Source organism: Carassius gibelio, chromosome B2 (genome assembly GCF_023724105.1).
Source record: "Carassius gibelio isolate Cgi1373 ecotype wild population from Czech Republic chromosome B2, carGib1.2-hapl.c, whole genome shotgun sequence".
In the NCBI taxonomy this organism is placed as follows: Eukaryota; Metazoa; Chordata; class Actinopteri; order Cypriniformes; family Cyprinidae; genus Carassius; species Carassius gibelio.
The window spans coordinates 20,107,566-20,121,142 of record NC_068397.1 but is presented as its reverse complement, the minus strand read 5'-3'; the positions used below and the strand labels follow the sequence as shown (position 1 = coordinate 20,121,142).

Below are 13,577 nucleotides of genomic sequence, written 5' to 3'. Positions count from 1 at the left end.
TGCGATTCAGTGATTCAGTCAATTTGGTCTAAATTTCGGTTTTCATTTAGCCACTGTACAATAATGCATACTGTGAGAGGAATGTTACGAACATTTTAAATTGATATTTGGAGGACAATTTGGTTGCTTATTTTTAAGTTAGTACTGTTAGAATAGCCAGACTGAATTGTGAATCGATTCTCTTTGTCAAACGACTCAGCAGGAACAATCAAGATGGCGAACATGGACGTGTTAGCCAAAACAATAGCGAAGGATTACGTGTAAGTAACGCCTTTACTGACTTTATATTGCATTATTTTGGTATTTAGATATATCAATATGGGTTATATGTATTGAAAATGAAATCGTTTCCGTTCAACTTGTTTGACATGTAACGTTATTTTCCTGTCAATATCAGTTAACACACTTATCTTGTTTCTGTGGTCAACATAAACCAGCAGTATGTTTTTGTATATACTTTATACCATGGACAATGGAAAATACGTCGTGGATACCTGTTTTCATTTATCAATACCACACTATGATAAGTATGTTAATATTATTGTACTGTTCTTTACTCTTTTCCAGGGATGATGTGGAGAGCTCTGACAGTGTGGCTGAAAATGAATATGGACCTGGTGAAGATAGAGCTAGAAAAGCAGATAACATGGATATTGCCAGGGTGGAAAAACACAAGAGAAGAAAACACAAACATCGGAGCAAGCACAGAAAACATAAACACCCCTCACCAGATGAGAGGGATCACAAGCACAAGTACAAACACAAACATAAGCGGAAACACAGAGACTCATTAAAGAATGATAAAGACTGTTCTGCTGGCTGGGAAGGTACAGTCATCTCTCCGAAGCGATCCAGACTTGATGACCTTGCTGCTCTGGAGGACCTGGAGAAACAAAGAGCCATGATTCAAGCAGAGCTTGATAATGAGCTGATGGAAGGGGCTGTGCAATCAGGTATGGGACTGATATTACAGGGCTATAACTCGGATTCAGAGGAGGACGGGAAGATCCAGCAAACTGTGCAAAATGGTGAGCAACAGAGACAAGGTTTTGATGCTCGGGGACATGCTGGAAGATCTCGACAGGATTACATAGATGATGAAAAAATTGATCCCTGGCTGGAAGACAGAAGCATGTCTGATGAGATGGTAGTCAGGGCACATAAATCAGAAAAAAGAGTTAGTAAGACTGGGTTAGAAGTTAACACCAGTGAGAAACCTAGTGGTCCCATCCAAGCGAGGGAGCGGAGGCGATCCCGGAGCATTGAGAGATCCAAAGATGGAGGTCAGAGGTCTAAATCTCCTGTGAAATCCAAGGACTTGCCATCAAGCAACAAAAAATCAACTACATGGACTGAAGAGCAAACTGAAGACCACAGATCCTCAGAAAGAAGGAGCAGGTCTAGATCTAAAGAAGGAAACACAAACTTGCCAGAAGCTGCCAGAGAGAGAGACAAGAAATCAGTGAAAGCACCCTCCAAAGAAGTCTCATCTGGAAAAGAGAATCAATCTCCTAGCAGAAAACATCCTTCAGAACAACACAGCCTGGCTGTGCGGCCCAGGAGCCACCGCTCACCTGAACACGTCCCTGTTGTCCAGAGTACAGACAGGGCATCCAGACAGGACAGATCTTCATGTCACAACAGGTCCCCTCCAAGAAGAGGCCGATCTCGGTCTGTTGAGAGGAGACGAAGAGAAGAAGAACGACATAGACTCTCCAACGACAGGTTCTAGCTCTGTTTGTTTAAATCATAGATAGATAGATAGATAGATAGATAGATAGATAGATAGAACATGTTCTTATGAACATTTCTTGTTGTTACCCAAAATAAAATAAAAATTAAACTCACTTTCATATTGTTGTCTTATACTCACAGGTTGCGATCTCGTGATGTGGCTGGGGGTCGTAGCGAGGAGAGTCCCTCTCTGAACTCCAGACGAAGGTTAAACCACTCGCCTGTCAGACGAAGGTCCCGTTCTCCCAGGAGGCGAACCGGCAGGTCTCCTCTCAGATACAGGTGACTGTGGTGTGCAGTAGCATTCAAAACTGTGCAATAACTCCCCATTTAGAATAAGCTTCAATGAGCTAAAAGTAAATGCACAAATAATAATTAATAACTATTATCATATAACCTATTTTACACATCCTCTGTAAAAATAAAGGTAAACAGATTTGGTTGCTGTCCTTAAGTGAAGGGCTTTAATGGAATTTTAATGACAAGGGGCATCACATTTACATCTGAATGCTGATTTACTTAGTATAACATCTCACAGTAGAATTATATTGTGTAGATCTAGGGATCGTGACTGGACCGAGCGCAGACAGCAGGTACACTCGGGATCACAGGAAAGGTGGAAGAGGAGGAGCAGGGAAAGAGAGGACATGTTTAAGGGCAGTTTGTCTGAAGGAATGAAGCCTGAGCAAGAGGACTCGGATGAAGAAGTGTGAGTATTAATGAAAATTATGTTTTGCTTTTATGTTGCTGATCATATTTGGACTTAATTATGAATACTGACCTGTGTCTAGGCTGGAGGATTTTGATGTTGATGAAGAGGACGAGGAGGCTTTGATTGAACAGAGGAGACTTCAGCGCTTGGCTATCGTGCAGGTTAGAATATATGAATCTCTTGAATGGCTCTTGTATGTACCAATGTCCAGTGTAAAAAAAATTAAGCAGCACAACTGTTTTGCACGACTTTTGAATGGTAGAGTATGTTATGTGATTGTATTTGTATTGTGTCTTGTACAGAAGTATAAGCCAGTAAATGAGGACAGTAACATGTCAGGACTCTCAGAGCATGGTAGTCCTCAGAGTAGCACTCACAGCCGATCTCCATCTCCCGATGACATCCTTGAGCGCGTGGCTGCTGACGTCAAAGCCTACGAGCAAGAGAACCTTGACACATTTGAGGATAATGTGAAAGCCAAGCATAGTCTTGTCGCTCAAGAAAAAGATGGTATGACATTTGCAAAATGTCTTTAAATTTAAAGTGCACTTTCCACTTTAAAAAGTTGTTCAAATTAGGTTTGACAATCTTGTTTAAAATGATGTATACATATATGAGAAAAACAGATTAACTTATTATATTTATATTGTACAAAAGGTGGTCCCTGCTCATATTGAGATCGTTTGACCAGTGAGTGCTCATAGCTATTCATCAATTCACATGGAGTGATCACAAAATTGCTAAATGTTTTTGCTGTCCAATAATCTATTTAAAAATGTAACATTTTTCATAACAGTGCTACATCCATACCAACAGGTGTCAGTATAAAGTCTAAAATGGCTCTAATATCAGTTGTTTAGGAAGACAAATAGGAGAGTCATTGAAATTTGAGACATGAAACGTTTATTCTGATGTAATGCATTGTGGTCTAATACATTATGAGCAAGTCTACGTTCCTTTCATTGCATCATTGTTCTTTTTCTTTAGGTGCTAATCTGAAAAAGCCAGCAGCGGCAGATATGTTCACAGAGTCAGATGACATGTTCACTGCTTGCTTTGATGTGAGTAGCCAAGTTCCTGCTCTCCATTGCATAGGTCAATGGCTTTGCAAGCCCCAGAATTTGATTGAATTTGTCCATGTAAGGGGATCTCTACAGGTAGAGTTGCATAGTCCTGTGCAAGCTGTTGTTTCTGTACTGGAAACTTTGTTCAAAGCTTTTTTCCCAAGTGCGTAATCTGACTCTGGTGCTCACTGGATCTCGAGGCCCCTCAGACTTTGAAATGGTCTCTTATGGTATCAGTCACTCGTTCATGAATGAACATTTTAATCAACTCTCTGAATGCAATCATGTTGACATTGACAAATCCACATCTAATCTTTCTCCGCAGAGTGCCAGGTTACGGGCGGCAGGCATTGGCAAGGACTTCAAGGAGAACCCAAGTCTCAGAGATAACTGGACAGATGCAGAAGGCTATTACCGTAAGTCAGTTGTCTTGAAGCAAATGCTGTATTTAAATCTATAGTATCCAAAACATGTTTATACGATTGAAAATATCTTAGGTTTCATGTTAAAGAGGGCATCGAAAAGGTGATTGTTCTTTTAATGTATTCAGGTGTGAACATTGGCGAGGTGTTGGACAAACGGTACGGAGTGTACGGCTACACTGGACAGGGTGTCTTCAGTAATGTGATCCGAGCCAGAGACTTGGCCCGAGCCAATCAGGAAGTGGCAGTGAAAATAATCCGCAACAATGAGATGATGTAAGACACTTCCCTTAAAAGCTTAATGCTTAGCCTTTAAACACTTCTGTCTGGTACAGTTGGAATTTTGATCACACCACAATGCGTGGTGTTGGTTTCGGCCACAGTTTTAATGTTTTCAAATAAATTGTGTCATAGGGATATATTTGGATAGGAACTGAGATTAAGAGTAGGTGTAGATGTGGTCTTGAGGTCACGTGTTTTTTTCCCACAGGCAAAAGACAGGACTGAAAGAGCTGGAGTTTCTGAAGAAACTGAATGACGCCGATGCAGATGATAAGTTCCACTGTTTGCGGCTCTTTCGGCACTTTTATCACAAGCAGCATCTGTGTCTGGTGTTCGAACCACTCAGGTACATTACAGTAAACAGAATCACATGCATCAATGCAGCTTGAGTTGTTCTCTTAAAGGATTAGCTGACTTCTCAATATGTTCATGTCTTTCTTTCTTTTTTTTTCCGCTCAAAAACCTTAATTGCTTTTAAACCGAAGAAAGAAAGACATGAACATAATGGATGACGTATTTCTATTCTGGAAGTTAACTAAGATTTTAAAGCAACTATATATATTATTTTATTTTTTTGCTTCAGCATGAACCTGCGGGAGGTGTTGAGGAAATATGGCAAGGATGTTGGGCTACACATCAAGGCTGTGCGTTCATACAGCCAGCAGCTTTTCTTGGCCCTCAAACTCCTCAAGCGCTGCAACATCCTGCATGCTGACATCAAACCTGACAACATTTTAGTATGTCACAATTCTTGTGCCATAAATATTGAACACTGACTTCCATCTCTGTCTTACTATATAAACTTATTTAATACTCTAAAGGTGAACGAATCCAAGACCATCCTCAAGTTGTGCGACTTTGGCTCAGCATCACATGTGGCTGACAATGACATAACACCATATCTGGTCAGCCGCTTCTACAGGGCACCTGAGATCAGTAAGTAAAAACTTAAGGAATCAAATTAAACCATGTGGAAAAACAAGTCTGAAATTGCGAAATGGTTGTTTAGGCTTTAAGAGTTTTTCTGCCTCTTTTTGCAGTCATCGGAAAGTCGTATGATTACGGAATCGATATGTGGTCTGTGGGCTGCACTCTCTATGAACTATACACAGGAAAAATCCTTTTCCCTGGGAAGACAAATAACCACATGCTAAAACTTGCCATGGACCTAAAAGGAAAACTGCCCAATAAAGTTAGAATTCATCAGATAAAACAAAATGTATAATTATGTTAATGCAAAATAATGTCAAATCAAATATTTTTTATATTTACAGATGATCAGGAAGGGTCTGTTCAAGGACCAGCACTTTGACCAAAACTTGAACTTTTTATATACAGAGTTCGATAAGGTCACTGAGAGGGTAAGTGTTATATATTCAATTCACTTACAAAAAAAAAAATGAAAATAGGGCTGCATGATTTGTGGGGAAAAATGATCTAATTGTAATATTACTGATTTAACAATATATATATATATATATATATATATATATATATATATATATATATATATATATATATAATATTGTCATTTATATAACAACATGATTTATATGTTAGTTAGCTAGTTCCACAATTGGACATTTGTCTTTTGGGCTTCACTATATAATAATAATAATTAATAAAAAATATTAAACAGTAAATATCACTATTGCAATTTCTCTGTAAAATAAAAAATGCTGTATTTAAGAAAATGGTGCAGCCATAATTTTATAACTGAAAAATAAATTACTTCAGGCTAATTAAATCCATTTTCTTTACCTTTCACTTTTTTCTCATTCTTCCGCTCTTCACCTATGTCTCTTTCTCTGCAGGAAAAGGTCACGGTCATGAGTACCATTAACCCAACTAAGGACCTGTCGATGGACATGGTGGGTCGCCAGGCGCTACCGGAGGACCAGCGAAAGAAGGTTGTTCAGCTCAAAGATCTGTTGGACCAAATTCTGATGCTGGACCCTGCCAAGCGGATCACCATCAATCAGGCATTACAGCATCCTTTCATCCAGGAGAGGATATGATCAGCAGCGTACCTCAGAGATGAATGATGGTTTTGTATCTACAGATATGACTCAGACAACAGAAGACGTTTGCATATTTTATTGCCATGCTATTTTATTTTAGTCTTTGATTTGTAGTATGTTTCAGAGCAGGACACATTCAAGATTTTACTTTATTTTATTATTATTAGATGACCTACATGACACCATGTAAACTGTAAATCTTTCAAGATAATCTATATTGTTCAGATTGCATGCTTTATACACAGCTTCTTGCCAATTTCAAATATATTTGATATTATGCTCAATGTTCAGAATGTCAAAATATCCATTTGTTTTCACAGACATTATATTTTATGTAAAATTCTAGAATTTGATGTAAACTAAATATTTCTCAACCACCAAGGACTGTTTAGAGTGTGACACAAGTAAGACCAGCATAAATGCTGTCTATATCCACCCTCCCGTAGGTGTGAGAGTGAGAACTCAACCTGGCGTGCAGGCCCATGGCATGCCCCTTGCCCTAGGTGTGTTTCTGCTGAGTCTGAGGTCTTGGGTCCTGCTTGACCTGGTCTGCAGGGAAAGCCTCCTCTGTAAAGGCAGGTTGTACACCTCTATCGGTACACTGAAGGTAAGCTAATCCTTCCAAAACAAATGGCATCAACATTTTGCATTCTTTTTAAACCCAAAAATTATGTCATCATAATGCCCTTTTGGCTTCTCCTGCATGTTTACAGAATGTCATCTGGAGAAATGGACATGCATTGAAACCCTTTGTCACCCTTTTGCTCTGTACCAAAACCTAGTGAGGCATCATAGATATATTATATTATATAGAATTTTCAGCAGTCGTTACCGTTGCATGATCCTGCAGAAATCATTCTAATATGCTGATTCAGTCCTTAGAAAATTTTTATTATTTTCAGTCTTAAAAAAAGTTGTGCTGCTTAATATTTTGTTATGGAAACAATGAAAACTTTTTTTGAAGGATTTATTGATGAATGGAGAGTTCAAAAGAACAGCATATATTGAAATATATATTTTGTAATATTATAATGTACTTGTCCTAAAAGGAACACAACACTATTTTTGGAAATAGGCTCATTTTCAATTCGCCTAGAGTTAAATAGTTGAATTTTACAGTTTCTGAATCCATTCAGCTGATCTCCGGGTCTGACGGAAGCACTTTTAGCTTAGCTTTGCATAGATCATTGAATCTAATTAGACCGTTAGCATTTCACTCAAAAATTTATATTTTTGATATATTTTTCCTATTTAAGACTTGACTCTTCTGTAGTTACATCGTGTACTAAGACCGACATAAATTGACATAGTTCACAATGTAACTACAGAAGAGTCAAGTTTTAAATAGGAAAAATATCGAAACTTTTTGGTCATTTTTGAGCGAGATGCTAACAGTCTAATCTGATTCAATGATCTATGCTAAGCTAAATGGGCTACCGCCAGACCCGGAAATGGGCTGAATGGATTCGAAAATGGTAATACTCAACTGTTTAACTCTCAGGGAGTTGGAGAATAAGCCTATTTTAAAAAATAGTGGAGTGTTCCTTTAATGAAACCTTTCTGAATGAATGTACTTAATGACCCTATAAGTATGCGCAATACTAAAAATTATTAAAAAGTGTAAAATTAAAAACTATTCGACTCAAATTTTGTATGACTTTTTAGATGTATTATATTTCATTATTTTATTATGTTTAGTAGAGTATTGCCGTCGTGAACTTTACGCATTCCAAAATGTTCACTTTTGAGGGCGCTGCCTTAGTATGCAATAGGCAGTGAGGCAGCTTCACTAGATTTTGGAACAGAGCTTCTGCTGTGGTGTTTCTCACAGAGACAAAACAGTCGGTATAAATGAAAAGACTGACTATTGCTTTCTCAAAAATGGAAGGAACCGGTTACGGGTAACATTGGGGTAAGGGTGAATCAAAGTATTTTTAATGGACCAAGCACCTTCAGTGTACTGCCTCTGATAGACATACTTCACCTTTTTCAGAGTTGTCACACTTATGTGTCATAGTTTTTGCATAATCTATTGGGTGTTTTCAATATGCATGAGAATATATGTATGGCTTCCAATGCACTACTGTACAAACCCTCTGGTGTGTTTTTGACTTTGCGTAGAATATTTAGATGTACTTTTTGTGACTGTTCTTGTGTTTGTGATAATGTTGTCTTTTGATACAGGGGTTTTCCTGCTCTGATCTATGAATCTGCTTGTTACAAGCGGTAATTGCTTCTTTATTCATATCTCAATTCCATATGTTCCAAATCTATATAACGGTCATAAAGTATGCTGGAAGAATTATCTGCCTGTTATTTTTGCAAAGCCTGTCCTGCATGATAATGGAATAATTTGAATTTACTGTAAATTCTCATTATTTGTTATCATTAAACAAAATAAAGCTGTTTTGTGGTGAAAAAAAAAACATGAACTTAGACTTCCCACAAGTTGTCCGTCTTTCAAGAATTTCATGCAAGTTAATCATAACACTGTAAGAACATAATTCAGCATTTTAGGAAGCTTATGGTGGGTTTTGTTTCATCAACACTAACTGCTGTTTGTGCTGTTTCTCCCACTGTTTCTTTGTGTTCGAGTATATTCTCTGGCCAATGGAGACATGTCTGTCCATCATCCTCCTGCCTGCCTCTGCTTTCAAAAGGATGAGACATCTTCAAGGCCCTTTATCCAGGTCACTCCTAAAGGCATGTTTAGATCCAACACAAAGCAAAGCTTTGATTAGAAATGAACAGCCAGCTCAGAGGCTAATTCTCATAGGATTAATGTTCCGATCTCATGTGTAGTATTAATGTCTAATTTCTAATCCATCTTTTTAGGGCTGTAGATATTAGATTAGAATTTGGCAGCAGACAAAGGTTTTTCAGACCCCACATCTAATGATTGGGGCCCTAAGGGAAACTTTGTAGTTTCCTGTATTTAAACCCTTTTATTTTATAATTATATTTTTATAAACTTTTATACTTCTTTTTTTATTATTATTTCTATATACCAATGTTGTTATTGGTCTGATCACAGAATAACCTATCCATATTAAGCTTTGTGAGGACCTTGCATTGACTTTATCCATTGGTGTGAACCACAGAGGTGCATTCTTGGACCGTTTAATATTCAAGACCTAAAAAAATCGACTGATTTAGTCACCTTGTGTGTCAGCTGATGAGTGTATTTCTCCAGGATATTTCAAGAATGTGTGTTTTCTGTAATGTACCAAGATACTGGTATATTTATTCTTTGTATTGTAGGTGCTGTCTGTTAAAGAAGACTCTTAAAGGAAATCTCATCTGAAAAAAGGTTTCTGTTTTAGAGCGAGCTTTTCCGAGAATTAAGATGTTGATTGTTACTCTGACAATACACTATGTGACTGAATAAGTAGTTTGAAAAAATTTGACAGTTACTGAATCTGGTTTTGTTTTTTGTTTTTATATAATTTAGTCAAATCCAAATGTATTTATACAGTATAAGATCATTTTTTCCTAAACCCAATAAATGCCACCTAAATTTGCAATGTATAAGCTATATATAGTGTTACTTTATATATATATATATATATATATATATATATATATATATATATATATATATATACACACAATGGAGGTTTCCAAAATTAAATAAATTGACTCACTGTACATAAAAATTGTTACAATCTGGTATTACACATTCCAGACTTATTAACCAAAAGGTAATGCTTTTCCCTATTAAGAAATACATGTTTGCATGTCCCTCACAAAAGTAACCATTCTTGAACCACAACTAACCATTTTCAATTCTATTTTCAGGGTAAGTGTTAAAATTTTCACAACTGTCATGGCCACATTTGAGAGAGATCCTGATGGCCAGCTGCTGTCCTACTCTATTATTGAAGTGCCTTTCAAGAGCTCATCTTCTTATCCACTCAAGGGGGGAATTTCCAACATCTGTACACAGCATAACAATATGTTCATTTTGTATCAATTTATACAACCAATATTGCACAAGAATATTAATAAATGGTGAATTTTACAATGACTTGTAATGTGGTTTTATTTTATTTTTAAGTAGAATGTTAATAACACTGTATTCCTGTTAATTTTGATGCATGTGGTTAGCACAAGTACCTTATCACTTGTCTCTATCAATAAAAAGCACCCCAAAGCCCACAAAAAACAAACAGCTACTGAAGAAATGTTTTGGGTTACTGTGTAAGATTTTTTTTTTTTTCCCCTAAACTAAAGTTATTTTTCTGTGGTAACTGACAGCATGCCACAAATGTTATTGATGGAGCTCAACTTTGAATTTGCAAGATTAAATACAGTAACATGCACACAGGTACTTACACACTGTCAATCTTAAAGCTTAAAACCCTTCAAAATAATTATATCATGTTTTCCTGCAAAGAGCTTTAGCAGGATCACCAGTCTTTTCAGAAGTCTTCTGAGACTTTGGCATGGCTTTCTTTGAGGGTTTGCATCTCTTCGAGCTATTTGGACTACTGCATTTTTGTGGCATGCTCGAATTAACAAGATCTTGAACAATGACATCAGTCTTTTTTAATTTTACCACACCAGAGTGTAGTTTCTTAGGTGGTTGCTGAAATCCAATCCACATCTTTCCAGCAAATGGCGACGGGTGATTATGATGCATAGACTTTGAACGAGAGCTTGAAGAAAGGGTGAGTTTTGTTACATCTTCTAAAACTGAATTGTTGCCTTTAGTCCTCGAGTGTTCTACCTGAGAACAAGGGCTTTCCACACGTCTCAGACGATTGGCGCTTCGGACTAAAGCAGTTGTTGGATGAGATCTCACCACTTTCCCTTGTTCTTTCTGTATAGTCGCAGTCTGAAGTTTCTCCAGTTTCATCATGCGTGCAGCCATAGCTGGGAGACAAGGGTCAGTTAAACACAAGTTGTGCTGGCTCTCCAAATCATCTGCTGTGGCTTGGAATTGACTAAAGTCAAGATCTTTAAGTGGAAATGGAAGAACCTCAGGATATACTTGCTCTTCTTCTCCGGTCACTGTAGGTTCTAGATCTCTATCAAATAAGTCTGGCCTCAGGTCCAATTCTACAGCAGTTTCCCATTTTAATATAGGTTTATTGTATTTCTCTTGGTCAGAGAGGTCACTGTTTTCAGATTCAAATGATATGGATGGTTCAATTGCATTTCCTTCAAGAGGTTCGTTATTGGATCTGCTACAAAGGGAATTACTGATTGTCTTGATCTCATCTGGTCGTTCGCGTCTGACCTGTATGGGGTGGATTTCCAGTTCTGGTCTGGTTTCTACATCAGGTTTATGTTGAGAAATGTGTTCTTGTGTGTCCCAGAAGATTGGAGGCTGAAGACCAAGCCTCTGCCATCTGTGAGACAGCATCTTCAGCTGGGTTTTATGATGCTGCTTTGAGCTGAAGAAAATTAGTACAAAAATGTCAGTTAAAGGAGAACTATTTCTCTAGATGCCTTTTAACCTATTTAGTAGATATCCAAGCATTGTGGCAAGGAGTATCAGTTCCAGGTTGGCAAAGTGTGATAAGTCTAGTGTTGCAGCATGATACAAAGCAACATTCAGTTCAACAAAAGGTTAATATTGCTGGCAAATACAGCAAGTCTCTGTGCCAAGTACTCATCTTTATTTCTAATATAGTCATTCTACATTAAACACAAAGTGTAAAACATATAGGTAGGTAACAAAACACCTATTGCAAATAGTACTGCCAATGCCAGTGTAATTAGAATTGATATTTCAGAATGCTTTACACTTAGATGACCCTGTCACACTGATGGCTATCATCTGGCTGGCAATGCCTAATGGGTCAATAAGAAGTCAGTATCAACTTACACCTGGGATGATTTTGTTTGGCTGCAACAGGTGGTTGGTTCCTGTGCTGTACAGCCATTAGAAATGCTTTCCAAAGTTACCTGCAAAATAAAACGCATTTCAATTTTTCAGATTTTCAATGAAACATAAAATTTGCACACATATTACAAATGTATACATGTAACTGAGTATAACAAAATATAAAACATTGAAATATACTTTTTTAGTTTCTTTATTTTATAAATTTTTGTTTAAAGAAATGCCACTTAGTTTGATTCAATGTTATCTAATGCAATGCCATTCAGACAAATACATTTATTATATCTTGGAGATACTGTACATGCATAAATTAAAGAATATCTTTAAAGAATTTATTTTAAATACATTTAAAGTATATATATATATATATATATATATATATATATATATATATATATATATATATATATATATACAAAATAGTTCTCAGTTACAGTGGCAGCTCAAGTAACTCCATATAAAACAGAAGAAACACTGATACCTGTTGTGTGTTCACTATCGCTGACATGTGCAGACTTTCCAGTCGCTGTACTAACTGAGTAATAGAGTAGACGTCCTGTGAACACAGAATATTCAAACAAGAGTGTCAATAGACAAAGGATATGTCATCTAAAGTTACCTATGTAGACACACTGTCTAGTTATATGTAATAGGTCTATTAAAAACATTGCACTTGTAAAGATTTTATATATACTGTATATATGAAATCTGTTCTTGCCAAAGACAAAGTAGTGAAGGTTCAAAGTAAATATGTAAATATATATATATATATATATATATATATTTGCAACCCCCAATTGATGGCATGCAATTGGACTATTGTAATATATATTTAAAAAATATATATTTGTTGGGGTCTCATATAACTGGTCATTTGCATAAGAATCAATTCCTTACCTTATGACACTCTGCTGACCAAGAGGTACCTGGGATGAAACAGGTTATCAAGATAAAACATCCCTCAAGTCTGGACTGAAACTATCAACAGTGTATCATAGACATTAACTCACGTTCAAGTGGTGGTGTGAGATCTGTCCTAAACTTGCTCTGGACCCTCCAGGTACACTACAATGATACATAAGCCAAATTCACATGCCAAGTACAGACAGACCTCTAGTCAGTGATGCACTGCGAAAACGCTCGTATTTCTTTTCATAATACTCTATGAAGACCCTATTCAAAACTTGGATTGACCTCAAAGTCTCTCACAGACGCTTTCAGAACGCTAGACAGGTAAGCGATGATGTCACGCTAATTTGCATACTGACATGTGATTGGTTTTTATGTATTCTTCTATTTACATATACAAAATTGTGATTGTTTTCTTCCTTATTTAACAGTTTATATATCATATCCCTCCCACTTACAGTAGGTGCGCTGCAAACCACTCCATGAGACTTCCAGCTCATTTCATCCTTCGAGCTCTCCATAGAAAAATCATAGATCCTTTCGACTAAATAAGAACACGTGGAATGTTCTTCCAGGTGCAGT

At 36.9% G+C, this 13,577-nt stretch overlaps 2 protein-coding genes across 6 annotated transcripts; one reads left to right on the top strand and one right to left on the bottom strand.

The window, feature by feature from the left end:
- The first annotated feature begins 60 nt into the window (after positions 1 to 60).
- prpf4ba (pre-mRNA processing factor 4Ba) lies at positions 61 to 10,259 on the top strand. Of its 5 annotated transcripts, XR_008152510.1 has the most exons (18): positions 61 to 260; positions 568 to 1,725; positions 1,876 to 2,016; positions 2,291 to 2,443; positions 2,526 to 2,607; positions 2,749 to 2,956; positions 3,434 to 3,507; positions 3,836 to 3,926; positions 4,061 to 4,208; positions 4,423 to 4,560; positions 4,798 to 4,951; positions 5,036 to 5,150; positions 5,255 to 5,406; positions 5,489 to 5,575; positions 6,029 to 6,842; positions 8,420 to 8,938; positions 9,497 to 9,545; positions 10,034 to 10,259. XR_008152510.1 is itself a non-coding variant. In XM_052547853.1 (15 exons), the coding sequence occupies exons 1-15, from the start codon at positions 214 to 216 to the stop codon at positions 6,230 to 6,232; spliced, it is 2,952 nt and encodes a 983-aa protein (XP_052403813.1). In that variant the 5' UTR covers positions 114 to 213; the 3' UTR covers positions 6,233 to 10,259. The 5 variants fall into 5 exon arrangements, 1 of the variants encoding a protein (XP_052403813.1); XR_008152512.1 differs by having other exon boundaries at positions 6,029 to 8,925; XR_008152511.1 differs by having other exon boundaries at positions 6,029 to 8,925; positions 9,497 to 10,259.
- LOC127950685 (uncharacterized) lies at positions 10,258 to 12,651 on the bottom strand. Its single transcript, XM_052547856.1, has 3 exons — positions 12,568 to 12,651; positions 12,069 to 12,148; positions 10,258 to 11,634 (listed from the first exon to the last, which is right to left on the bottom strand). The coding sequence occupies exons 1-3, from the start codon at positions 12,592 to 12,594 to the stop codon at positions 10,614 to 10,616; spliced, it is 1,128 nt and encodes a 375-aa protein (XP_052403816.1). The 5' UTR covers positions 12,595 to 12,651; the 3' UTR covers positions 10,258 to 10,613.
- Positions 12,652 to 13,577: the final 926 nt, after the last annotated feature.